At 41.4% G+C, this 13444-nt stretch overlaps 1 protein-coding gene across 1 annotated transcript in view; it reads left to right on the top strand.

The window, feature by feature from the left end:
* The first annotated feature begins 468 nt into the window (after positions 1-468).
* EPG5 (ectopic P-granules 5 autophagy tethering factor) overlaps positions 469-13444 on the top strand; it is a 97127-nt gene continuing 84151 nt past the window's right edge. The window contains exons 1-2 of the mRNA XM_033087157.1: positions 469-612; positions 11699-12643. Coding sequence (XP_032943048.1) covers positions 550-612; positions 11699-12643 — 1008 coding nt within the window. The 5' untranslated portion in view covers positions 469-549. The remainder of the gene's footprint in view (positions 613-11698; positions 12644-13444) is intronic.

The raw sequence follows: 13444 nt of genomic DNA, 5'->3' as shown, positions 1-13444 counted from the left end.
CAAGCATCATTATTCCTCTTTACAGAAAAGGAAACTGAAGTGTCATCTCGATGAACATCAAGGTTCTTTCCTTGAGCGCAGAGAATTAGGCTAACTGGATCTGGTTATCTAAAAGTTAAAACAAGACTGCGTGACAAACACCTCTCCTCGGACTCCTTTAAGCCAACGTGGGTGACAGCGCACCCGGGGTCCAAACTGCATGCGGCTCAGCAGATCCGGGGAGACTGACGCGACCTGTCAGCCGGGAGTACCGCTGCCCCGGCGCTTACAGCCCGGTGGACTTGGCATCCCGGGCGGAGCCGGGGGTGCCCAGCGCGCCGGGGCCAGGGGGCGGGGCCTGAACGGAAGGGGCGGGGCCACCACCTTCCAGTGAAAAGGCCTCCCCGAGTGGTTTGTCCTACGCTGCAGCCCGTAGAGGCTCCCAGCTGCCGCCTCTTCTCCGGGAGTGGTAGAGGTTCGGTCATGTGACAGTCCGGAGGGAGGAACTGGACAGGTGGGGAGCGCAAGGTTTTGACAAAAACAGACGGCGACGGTGACGCCGTAGGGTCTATGGCTGAGGCGGTGAGACCCGCTCGCCGGGCCAAGGCCAAGGCCAGCCGGACTAAAAGCAAGGTGAGGATACCGCCCCCCTCCGACACCCTTCTCCCCGAGACCCTGGAGGGTGCGCTCTGTCTCCCCTTTCCTCTCTTGGGCCTCTGCAGCCAACTCTGCCCGTCCCCCGAGCCCTCCGCGTCCTCTGTCCTTACCCCCCCATACTTGTTCCCACCACCCGTAGACTCCAGCCCTCTTCTCTATTTCTCCTCCACATCCCCCAGACTTTGTCAGGATCCCTTGTTTTTCTTGTTCCATCTTTGACCTCGCTGGGCTCTTCCCTCTTGACTTGCCTCATCTGGGTCTGGATTCCTGCCGTGAAGCAACTTTTCCCAGCCTCATCTTTGACTCTGTCTCTTTCCCCCTTTATAATCTGGGAACATTTTCGTGCATAAAGAGGGAAGGAACCTCTCCTTCACGCGGAGAATGTATCCTTTGGCAGAGCTTTATGGATAGCGACAGGCAAAAAGTAGACTGTAGGTGATGTATCTCTTCGCTTTTAAAATTCAAGGCTATAGTGGTGGTGGCTATTTATTTCTTATTCTGGTGGTTCAACATGAGGGCAGGAATGTCCAGAAGTTAAACCGGGGCGACTCACAATAGGGACAGACTTGAATTTTCTGGGTTTCCTGGATTAGACTGACATGTGATGTTGGTGTGTTTTTAGGTGGATTTTTGTTTTTTAGGTGCAGTCTGTGTTTCCATTTTGTATATTTTCTGAAATGACATTTATTTTACGGTGAGCAGATTAAATGCTACCCTTGGATGTCTGGACCTAGATAATTTTGGCTTACCTGAAACTGAATTTACATTAAGGAAATTGTGAGGATGGCATTAAAAGTACAGGAAATTTCCATTCCTACAAGTGGATAATGTTCCAGAGCAGGTGTAACTTAAAAATGACACCCAAATCTGATTTTCTCATGGGAACAAGTCTTTAAAGGGGACCAGTGTTCAAAGGTAGTATATTTATAAGCTGTAAATGACTTAGGTGAATCCTTTTCATTATGATGCCTTTTACAAAAGCTCTAATGGAGTTTTGTGCATCTGTGTCTTTGAGGTGTTACTCTGTGGGGAGAAAGTCCTTTTGCTACCTAATTTCAGAAACATTTTTAAGAGAAATACTTTTGCATTGTTTTGGCCTGGTAAAGAACTATCAAGACAGAGAAGGAAGAAAAAAGCCACTGGTCAGCCATGCCTAAGGCCCCTGAACCTGGAATTCAGTAATGCCCAACATGTAAGCCTCAGTCTGTAGAAAGCAGAATCTTAATTCTTAATCTCGAGTTTTTTCCAAATGCATGATGAAACTAAAGCCTAGATACGTTAAATGATTAGCCTAAAGTCATGCAGTTAGTGAGAGAACTCAAGTTAAAGCCCCAAATTTGAATTCTCAGTTTAGTTGCTTAATAATTGTTTCATATATATGTATCTATCTATAGATAGAATGTTATAAATACTTAAAATCAAGAGGATTCTCAGTCAAGTTATTTTGTTTAGAACAGAATTTCTAAAAGTTAAAACCTTAAACTTTGGAATCATCATGAAAAGCCAATTGCTCGTTTTATTGACACATTTCAGGCAACCTTCCTACATAAGCCTACGTTCATTTATTTTGTAGCTATTAAAATTTACGAAGAGACCTTTATTTTAGAAGTCTTTGGTCAAACCAGAAATCCTTAACATACACTTTTTCTCACCCTCCAAATCTAATCAGCCACTAACTCCTGCCAATTATATTTCCTAAATATTCTCTTGATTATTTCTCTCCATCCTAACTACCCATTTCTCTCCTTCCTAACTACCCCCACCATCCTTCAAGGAAGATTTCTTGCTAAATTGGTCTCTCCAATCTTTATCGTTGTTGCTGCCCATTCGATAAACTTAAATCTGAATTGATAGTTTGAAAAACAAAAAACTTACTGCTCTCCTTAAAACCTTACAAACCTTTGGCCAGAGGCTACAGTCTATAAAGTCAGTAGCATGGACTCAGGGTCCTCAGCGATCTGGCTTCTTTCTCCTCAACCTCAGGTCAACCCCTATCCCCCGCCCCCCACCAGTCAGTGGCACTCTGCACCTCTGCGTCACTCATCTCACCTGGAGTTACTTTGTCAGCTTCTCTCTTCTCCCTTAAACTGAACTCAGTGGAGGAACCTGTCTTGTTTCCAGTACTTTTCACAGTCCTTGGAGGCACTTGATAGTAATTGTTGAACGAAGGAGTAAAGATCAGTATTGAAGAATATTTCCAGGCTTTGTCCCTCAGAAGAATTTACTCTGGTAAATTTCCTCTGAGTCGTATGAGAAAACAAATGGGAGAAGTCCACAATACCTGCAAGGTCCTCGTACTTTTCAACTTAGAACGTTCATTCTTTTAGAGTAGATAAATTCATTTCTTAGTGCTGGCTATGGTTTGGCATTGATTGCAAAGCCCAACATTAATGAAACCTTTATCATCTGTGGTATAATTTGGCAACTATTTACAAAGCCACAAAGTAGTTCCAAGGCTCAGTTCAGGAAGTGAGTAGTGTCACATGCAGTGGCCTGTGGATGGTTTGAGCGGCCTGTGGATTTTACCCAGAAGCTGACCTACATTCTTCAGTGTTAATCATCTGGTGGATGACCTTACATTGTTAGGTTGTGGTTGTCACCTGACACCTGAGAGGTAATCCTAATAACAGGTTCATTTGTTTAATATCCTCTTTTGTTAAAATAGTTCCCAACTCAGAGGATCCTGACTTTATTGATCTTGGTAGATTATGGGTTAAGAACAGTCGATTTTCAGATTGGACTTACTCTGTCGAAGGTGTGTTTTATAGTCATGAAAAGTATTTTTATGGTTAATATTAAATTCTGCAGGCCAGCAACTCAATAGGGAGAGCATGTGGTAATTGCTAAAGGTAGACTGAGATATGGCCCAGAAAGCTGATAACAGAAGGATCCTTAAATCCCCATCCCCGGCTGCTCCGTTGCCTAGGTGATTTCTACCTCTTAGTCCCTCCCTACCCTGAGTGGCTATAGGAGTGAAATTGGGGGATGTGTATATTATTACTTAGCTCCTTTTGTGCCTCCTAAGATGCATTCATTTTTGACGAAACACTCCTTGATCACCTACTATGTCCCAGAAACTGTTTTAGGCACTTGGGAAATAGCAGAGGAATAAACAAAGAACCTGTCCTTCATGGAGCTTGCATTCTAGAGGGAGAAGACAAAAAACCAAAAAAACCCATACACATAAATATATCATGTTAGAAGATGGTAAGTGCTATGGAAAAAAGAAAACAGGGGAAGGAGTGGGGAGTACAGGTGAGATAATTAGGATGGTTGCAATTTTAAATAGGTGGTCCAGGTAGTCAGGGAAGGTGCCATTTATGTAAAAACACGAAAGATGTTGGACCTGTGGATATCGGGGAGACGTGTTCCAGGCTGAGGGAACACCTGGGGCAAATTCCTAAGGCAGTGGCATGCCCGTCCTAGGAACTGCTAGGAGGCAGGGTGGTTAGGGTGGAGCGAGGCAGGGGAGTGGTTGGGATAAAGTCAGGGAACACTGGCCCAGGTCAGTGGCCTTGTGGGGACCATTGTAAGGACTTTTACTCTGAGTGAAATGTGGAATCAACTCAGAGTTTTGAGCAGAAGAGTGATGTGACCTGAGTTATGCTTTAAAGCATCGCTGTGTGAGCTTTGCTGAGAATAGACTAAAGGGGCAAGAGTAGAAGCAGAGAGACCATCTAGGAGACTATTGCAGTGATCCAGGCAAGAGGTGATGGCAGTGTCGATGTAAGAAATGTCCAGACCTGTCGAGAATTTTTATAGGAGTTTACTTGAGCCAAACTGATGACATGCTCCGGAGAATAACAGTGTTGCAGCTTCTTTTATGCATTTGAATTTAAGTAGGGGATGGTAAGGAAGAGGACACGCACAGAGGGTGGTTAGGGATTATTTCAAAGGTGTGGTAATCTACATGCACTGGAACAGTGGACAGGGCTGGTTTAAGGCAAAGGGAAACCTTTCATTAAAAAGTTACACGCCTGGGGCATGACCGCCCACCTTAATCTGCCCAGTTAGGAAGTTAGCGATCAGACCATTCTTTGAGATTACTTTCCTTAGAACCCCCACGACCCTCTTTTTTTGGTCCACAGTGGCTTGGACCAGAGTTGTAGGAGCAAAGGTGGTAAGAAGTGTTAGAAGTCTGGGGAGTAAGGCAGAACCAGGAATTGCTGATGATTTGGATGTGGGCTGTGAGAGAAAACGGTCCAGGTGACTCTGAGGTAGAGAAACTGGGAGGTGGGACAGGCTTTGGGGGGCAGTTTCAGTTTTGGATACGCTAATTTTGAAAAAAATGTCTTAGATATTTAAGGGGAGCCGACTTTGCCACCCCAAAACATGCCTCTTTGAGATACTGATTATTTTTAGTTTTACGGTTAATTTTAAGAAACAGCAGGCTTGGGAGAAGCTCTGAAAACAAAGTAGAAGTTACCCTTTGTAGAAGGACATTTCTATTTGTAAGGGGCATCCACTTTGTAAGGGTGTTTCTCTCCCTGTACCTGGAAGAGGAGGATGTCTACATTTCTAGAAACCATTAATTAAAATAATCCCATGAAAGTATTCTACGGAACGTGTAAAACGACCTTCATCATTCATGAAGAAGCAGCTCACCATTATTTTTAAGTAAGGAAAAGAGTTGTAATTTTTTCACAATACAGTTTCAAGAGAAAGAACTGTGAGTGATGAATGGAAAGTTCCCATTTGTTTTCCAGAACTTAAAAAAAAAAAAATTCTTGTTTTTTTTCTGATTACAAAAGTGCTTGTTCCTTTAAAAAAGTCAGTCTGTATTGAGCGTATACACGCACAGAAATGTACAACCCAGAAATGAAATCCTCTGAACTCCGTCTTCTGGAGCTGTTGGTAGCAGTTTGTTGTGTATGCTTCAGGTTTTTTCCCCACGCACGTCCCAACACCTCAGGGTGTATTTACTGTAATGAATAGTTCAGTATGTTTTTCTATGTGTATTAACTCTTATTTCTATATAATTACTTTGTTATTTTTTTCTCCGATGGAATTATTTTAGAATTGGTTCTCTACCTGTTTGTAAGTTATGTGGGGATAAAAAATAGACATACACATTCTTCTTAATTTCTTGGCCATTTTTAGTTGTAAAAAGCATGTCTTTTGCCTAAAATAGTTTGTAAGTACTAATTTTTGCATGGGACTTGATATGCATGGAGTTCTGTTTCAATTTTATTTTGTGATCTGTAATGATTATTATGTATACAATATGTTCTATATCTTTATCTCTAACTCAAGTAGGTAAAGTAATTGGAAGCTGGCTTTTTTATTTTTAAATGCGATTTTGTATTTTAAGAATAGATTTAGATTTTGGCATAAAAGTTTAGTTTCCTCTGAATTCATTGGATATTCCTTCTGGTTTCTGAGAGGCATATACAAAGAAACTTCTAAATGTGCTGGAGCATATGGTAAGTATAAATATTTCTTGGATAATTCAATGATTTCTTTATTTTAGGATTCCAGTACCTAGGACAAACCTCAGCATGCAGTTGGTACTCAATTCTTGGTCATCACTATTGTCTCAAGAAGTACTTATTGAACACAGTGCCAGAAATCAGAGGCAGATTAGATCCAAATAGGGCCTCAAGATGCGGTCTATTTAGGGGGGACAGAACATAAAGATAAATAGCCATACGTGGTAGCATGTGACCAAAGCCGGATGACAAGTCCTTATTGCTGGAGTTTAGAGTAAAGCATATGCGAAAGAGTTGGTGTGGTGGTTGAAGATTTTGTCTTGGGGCTGGGTCATAACTGAGTTAACAAAGGCACAGAATGCCAGAGTTGAGAGTCAGGCTTTCATTAAGTGGAGAACCGAGACTGCTGAGACTGTTTTTATGGTGTTCAGAGCAGTCTTTTAGGGCGACCAATCTTATAATGAACGGGATGAACTGGTGGTGGGGCAGAGGCTGGAGGCTTGGAAACATTCAGGATCTGCTCCCCTATTCTGTGCTTTGGAAAAGTGAAGTGAGCCATTGGGAGGTCCCCACTCCTCGTGAGACCATGACCTTGCTGAAGTCACATAAAACCCCCTTTCCCTCCTTACAGGAATCCCAGAAGTCCAGAAGTCCTGTCCCTATCTAGGGATCTGTGAGTGGGCAGGATGAGGCCTTTGTCACCTGCTCAAACAGTTGTCCAGCTCCCCTCCCTCTGGCTTTCCCTGATCTGGCTAGTCCATTCTAGGAATCAGACCACCAGCTTCTCGTTCCTTTCCCCCCCGCCTTCTTCCCTGGGGCAACTACAGCTTAATTCCTCTCCCTAACTTCCCTAACTTCCCTAACTGCACTGGTAGAGAGTTTTCTTTGGTTCTACTTTTGAAACCAGGGGAAAGCATGGAGTACTTTCCCCAGGGGAAATAAAAGCCCAGAGGCTTACATATTCTTCCCTGGTGGGGCTGGAAGGTTTAAAAAATTCTTTAAGTGATTAACCACATTATCTTGCTATTATGGTTATTACTATTCCTAGGAAGGTAGACGTGCTGGAAGTGAGTCTGCAAGGTTGGGAGTAACAGCTGGAGACTTTATTTTGTTTAGCAGAGGTGGGAGAATTTGAAATTGCAAGGACAATCCTGCAGTGGGGGGAGAGGAAGTGGTGAGGTGTGGTAGGAGTGGGTGAGATGGGACAGAGAGTTTAAAAACTGCCTGAGGGACGGGCTAGAGAGGAAGCAGGGAGTGGCAGGGAGTGGCCCGTGGCGTGGAGGAGATGTGGTTGTTTGCTGTGCCCTTGATCATGTGGCCCATCACATGCCTGTTTCCAGCTGTCTTCTAGTGAGAATTGAGCGCCCCCAGGGGTCTCTTAGAGTTTCAGAAAAGGGAACTAAAAATTTTCTCCTATTCCACATTCTAGTCTCTATCTACTTCCTTATCGTTCTTTATTTCTCAGCTCACCAAATTTTTTAAATCTCTCATTTTTGTTTTTAACAGCTTTATTGAGATATAATCCACACACTATTACTATTCGTCTATTTAAAGGGTATAATTCAGTGTTTTTTAGTATTGATCAAGCTGTTTTCCGAAGTGGCTGCATCATGTTACATTTCCAGGAGCAGTGTATGAGGGTTCTAATTTCTCTACATCCTTGCCACCACTTCTCTAATGGCTAATAATGTTGAGCATCTTGTTATGTGTCATTTTTACCCCCTTCTTCCACCTTCCCCCACCCCACTCCGGTTCAAGCCGTTGTTTCTCAGTCTAGTTGTGTAGGACACAGCTCCTTGGCCCATGTTGGTATTATGTGCCTTGCGCTCCACCTGACTGAGGCAGTTGGTCGCTGCTCGTCGGTCAGCAGCTCAGCCGGCTGCCGGCAGCTCATGCTGGCTGCTCATGGTAGCCCATGTCGACCTCCGGCTGCTCACGGCGGCCCAGCTCCCGGGAGAGCCGTTGTTCGCGATCTTAGCTGTAGAGGGCACAGCTCACTGGCCCATGTGGGAATCGAACCTGCAACCTTGGTGTTAGGAGTACAGCATTCCAACCACCTGAGCCACCAGTATATCTTCTTTGAGAAATGTCTATTCAGTTCCTTTGCCTGTTTTTAGGTTGACTTATTTATCTCTATTATTGAGTTAGAAGAGTTCTGTTAAAAAACAAAGCTTAACTCAGTAAATTTGAAGATCTACTAGGCTTTATTAAGCAATTCATGAATCGAGCAGCATTTCATCTAGCAACTAGAAGGGTCTTCTGACCCTTCCATTGTACAAAATGGAAAGTTTTATAGGCAGATACAGGGTGGGACTATGAAATTAAGTGTGGATTATTTCAGGCAAGAACACCTTCCCTTAGGGGAAGGCTGGGGTCTTATCAGGCAGATTATCTCACTATTGTTGAGGAAATTCCAGACAGATTGGTTTAAAATTCTCCCGGGAGAGCCTGAAACTGCAACTAGATTAGTTAGGAAGTCTTGGTTATAAAGTTTATTTTATCTATCTGTCTATATATTTGTCACTTGTGCTTTTTGTGCTTTTTGTATCGTGTCTTAGGAAGGCTTTGCCTAACCCAAGATCATGAAGACTGTTGACTGAACAATAACACTGACTAGGTAGTCCATCACCAAAAGGATTTATTTGGGAAAAGGAAAAAGTACTGCAGCAGCATGAGAATGTGCAGACTTGACAAGCCAGTACACATTTTGACCACATGCCAAGATTGGTGATATATGTATAGGCAGGGAGACAGGAAATTAGAACCATAGTTTTTGTTTTTTAATTTATAGATATATATATAAATTTTTATTGGGGAATATTGGGAAACAGTGTGTTTTTCCAGGACCCATCAGCTCCAAGTCAAGTTGTTTTCAATGTAGTTGTGGAGTGTGCAGCTGACTGGCCCATGTGGGGATAGAACCAGCAACCTTGGTGTTGTGAGCTTTGTGCTCTAACCAACTGAGCCAACTGGCTGCATAGAGTTTTATAAAAAGTTAGGACCATAGAGCTCAAAGATCCCAGCTCCGCCCACAGACCTCCCAGCTTGATCAGTTTCCTTAAAGTCCCAGTTCATCTTTATCAAGACTTCTTTGTTTTAAGAGTTTTAACATTTTATCTATTACATTAGATGTATGATCTTTCTTAAATTCATTTTTGTACATGACATCAAATAGAGGTTCATTCTTTGGATATCCAGTTGTTCACCATTTTTTGAAGACCATTCTTTCTCTGAATTATCTTGGCACTCTTGTTAAAAATCAGTTCACCTTAAAAAGAACGGTTTATTTCTGGATTCTCAAATCTGTTCCATTGATACTAGAACCATACTGTGTTCATTACTGCTAGTAATACTGTTGTAGTACTGTTGTAGTACTAAAAAGTACTAAAAAAGTAGTACTGTTGTAAGTTTTGAAATTGAATTTGAAACTGAGTTCTCCAACTTTGTTCTTCTTTTTCAAGATTATTTTGTCTATTCTGGGTCCTTGTGTTTTTGTTATCAACACACCAATTTCTGCAAAAAAGTCAGCTAGGATTTTGAAAAGAATTGTGTTGAATTTGTAGATCAATGTAAGGAGTATTGCCATCCTAACAATATTGTGATCCGATCCATGAACATGGTATGTCTTTCCATTTATTAAGTCTTTAATTTCTTTTAGTAATTTTTTGTAATTTTCAGAGTTACAAGTTTTATACTTCTTTTGTTAAATTTATCCCTAAATATTCATATTTTTATTTTTGTGCTATTATAAATGAAATTGTTTTCTTAATTTCATTTTCTTATTTTTCAACTCACTAAAATTTGACCTCAGCCCTGACCAATATACCAGCATTTCTCTCACTGTGGTAACCATTGGCCTTTCAGAATTTCCTCTTTCTGACCTTCCAATCTGAGAAACCTATTTATTATAGCAAGTGTGCTAAACATCATTGTAGTGTAATTGGACCTACTTTTTCATTTTCTTGTAAACACTCATATAATGCTTTTCTGTTATTCATGATTTTAGGCAGTTTGAGAAACTGGTTTGTATGAATTATGTGGCTAATCTCTGAATTTGACATCCACAGGTCACAGTGTGGATTAAAGTAATTTTGGAGGGGCACATTGCCTTTTGAATCACTACCACTTGCAAATGTTTGGTAACCATGTTCATTACCAACAAGCTGACCACAGAGTCCGTTTCAAAATCATTAATCTTTTCTTCCTAATATTAGGTACATATAAATGCCCTACCTTTTTGACTATTTGTCAACTCTTTTTTTTTCCCCTGAATATTTGCTGGCAGCATCATCCAAAATCACTAATAACATGTGTAACTGTTATGTTTGCTTTCCTTAAAATTTCATAGTGAAAAGGAAGTATTTGAGTGATTTCAGCCATTTTCTTAGTTTTTTTGAATGTAACAATTGTAAGTAATTTTTCTTTGATTTTTTCTTTTTTATTCATCTTATTTTCCTATGTATCTAGTTTGTGTTAATACCTGATATATATATATATATATATGTATATATATATGTACATATGTACAACATATGTACATATATATTTTTTAAACCATTATTTTATTTTATTTTTTAATAGTTAACTTTTTTTTGTCTTTGTTTTTTTGGACATAAATTTGTACTCCTTAGTCTTTTTTTTCATGACCACAACACTTAAGTTATTGTAGATTGTCTCTTAATTTGGGCTTTGTCCTTGTGTTTTCTCATGATTAGATTGAGGTTATACATTATTGCAAAGAATACTGAAGAGGTAATAGGCCTTCTCAGAATGTCATATGGGGATGTATTACTGGTGATAGTAACCTTTGTCACTTGGCTAAGTAAGGTATTGTGTGCCAGGATTTCCCACTGAAACTTACCCTTTGTAATTATTGAATATTTAGAAGATATTTAGAGATATTTAGAAGATACTAAGGCAAATATTTAGAATATTTAGAGACTATGCAATATCCTGTTTTTGCTTAAATTTACATTTACTCTTGAGCATCGATCAGTAGATCTTGCATGTGGCAGTTATTACTATGGTGTTCTACTGGTGGTTTTTCTGTTTTCCTCATTCTGTCTACATTTATTAATTGGAATTCCTCTGAAGGAAGAGTTGCCACTTCTCACCCATTTTAAAAATTCATTTATTTGTTCATTTGTTGATTTAGTTATTTATGTCAGTATGGGCTTGTGGGTATTTATTTTATGCTGTGGATTATAATGTGGTACTACCATATAGTTATTTATTTTATTGCTCAAGTTCTTTTTCTGCCTAAGTTTTGAAGTGAATTTGTTTATCAAGATAATGAAGACAAACCTATTGAAGTTTAAGACACTTGGAGACTTCTTTTGCACTTAACCTCTAGCAGAATGGAGAATGACGTAATTAAGACTTGTCTTTTCCATTCTTGAATCATAATTTGCTGCTTATTATGATGTCTTTCTCTGTTGGGATTAGACTAGTGAATCTCCAAATTCAACATTCTTAAAATTGAATAATACGAAATATGAGAAGTTATTTATGAAGCGAATATAGATTCCCTTTGTTAAATGAGAAAAGTTAGATTTTTATATACAATTTTAAAATTCCTCATTGAATTTTGGTTATTGCTGTAAGTTATTTCACAGTATAAATCTTGTTTTTAGGAAAAGAAGAAATATGAAAATCTTCAGAGCGAAGAGTCTGATGAAGTCTCCCTTCCAAAAACCTCCAGAGAGCTGGAAATCCCTACTCCAGCTTGTGAATTCAGAGGAGACCGTCTGCAGGTGTTAACTGATTCCCAGCTCCAGAATGATGCCAGTGGACAAAACGAGAGTGAAATGTTTGATGTATCACTCACCTCCCTAACTATAAATAATGAAGGGTCCCTGACCTGTGACACAGAGACCCTAAAGGAAGGGGAGGAGGTCAGAGCCAGTGTTGGGGGCGATGCAGTCAAGCTGAAGTTTGACCCTGGAGACAATGTTGGAACCAAAGCAGAAACCCCCAAGAACTTGACAGAAGTGGAGGAAAGTAAATTGGTACAATGCGGACCTTCTGGAAACACACTGCAATCTAGTTTTTCTTATACTCAGCAGGAAGTGGAAAACTTACAGGTCAGAGAAGCTCAGCATAGCAAAGAAGACAAACAAGCCTTGGGTCTGTCTTCAGAGGTGCTACAAAATGTTGGCTTGCAGAGTTCTTGTGAGGCCACGGACATTTTTCAGCCACCTAAAGTGAAAAAACTGTATCCCCCATTGCCAGCGGAAATTGCTGGAGAAGTGCCAGCTTTGGTGGCAGTGAAACCCTTGCTGCGTAATGAGCGACTCTACCCGGAGCTCCCATCTCAGCCGGAGCTGGTACCATTTACTAAAGAACAGCTCAAGATCTTTGAGCCTGGTTCATGGCTGGAAAATGTCGAGTCATACTTAGAGGAATTTGACAGCCTGGCTCATCAGGACAGGCATGAATTCTATGAGTTGCTTTTGAACTACTCACGGTGTAGGAAGCAGCTGCTTCTGGCTGAAGCTGAGCTTCTTGCTCTGACGTCTGATTGCCAAAATGCTAACAGTCGACTGTGGCACTTTAAGGAGGAACAGTTGTCTGTACAGGTATTTTGACTACTGTTCTGTAAAGCTCCCAGGAGCCTGGGGAGCTGCTGTTCCCGTGATGCCCTCCAAGTCTGGGGTCTGCTCCTTATACCCACTCGGACCCTGTCTTAGCTCAGAGTAGTGCAGTGTAAGAATCAAAATCCGGTGCCTGCAGGGGCCACGCAGGTAACTGGAGAAGTGACGCAGGCCGACAGGGACGGTGGTCCCTGGGGAAGCTCATGCCTGGTCCAGTGGGGGCCACTGCTCTTGAGTCCTAGCTGATTATTGTTGTGAGGTTGTGTTGGTCCAGCATTGCCACATCTCAGGAGTTTCCAAGAGAAGCTAGAAATCTGGGTTTTCATGTGCAGGATCTTGAGCTATAAATGCTGGCAACTAATTCCACACATACACACAGCAGAGGCCAAGAAGTCATGTCTTCAGGTCAGATTCAGCCCGTGGACCTTTCTGTTTGTGACCTTGGGCATAATGGCAGGAACATCCAATGGGTAGAGAGTGTCAAGGAGAGGATGATCCATGGAGCAAGGTCAAGGGGAGATGAGGAAACAGGGAAGGCAATTAGGTGTGACGTCGTGGAGACCTCGGTGACCATCAGGAAAGCCATTTCATAGTGGCCTGGGCGGGATGGCAGGGAAGAGAAGGTCACCCTCGGCAACCTTGGTATTGAAGGAAAGCTGGAAAAGGTAGCAGGAAGAAATACGTGATTTTCCCCAGCTCTAATCCTCTTTTCACTGGGAGACGTGTATTTCCCTTTGTAGATAGAAAGGAGTCTGTGGAGAGGGAAACATTCGGAGATAACTGAAA

Source organism: Rhinolophus ferrumequinum, chromosome 19, assembly GCF_004115265.2.
Source record: "Rhinolophus ferrumequinum isolate MPI-CBG mRhiFer1 chromosome 19, mRhiFer1_v1.p, whole genome shotgun sequence".
In the NCBI taxonomy this organism is placed as follows: Eukaryota; Metazoa; Chordata; class Mammalia; order Chiroptera; family Rhinolophidae; genus Rhinolophus; species Rhinolophus ferrumequinum.
This window is presented reverse-complemented; position numbering and strand designations above follow the sequence as displayed.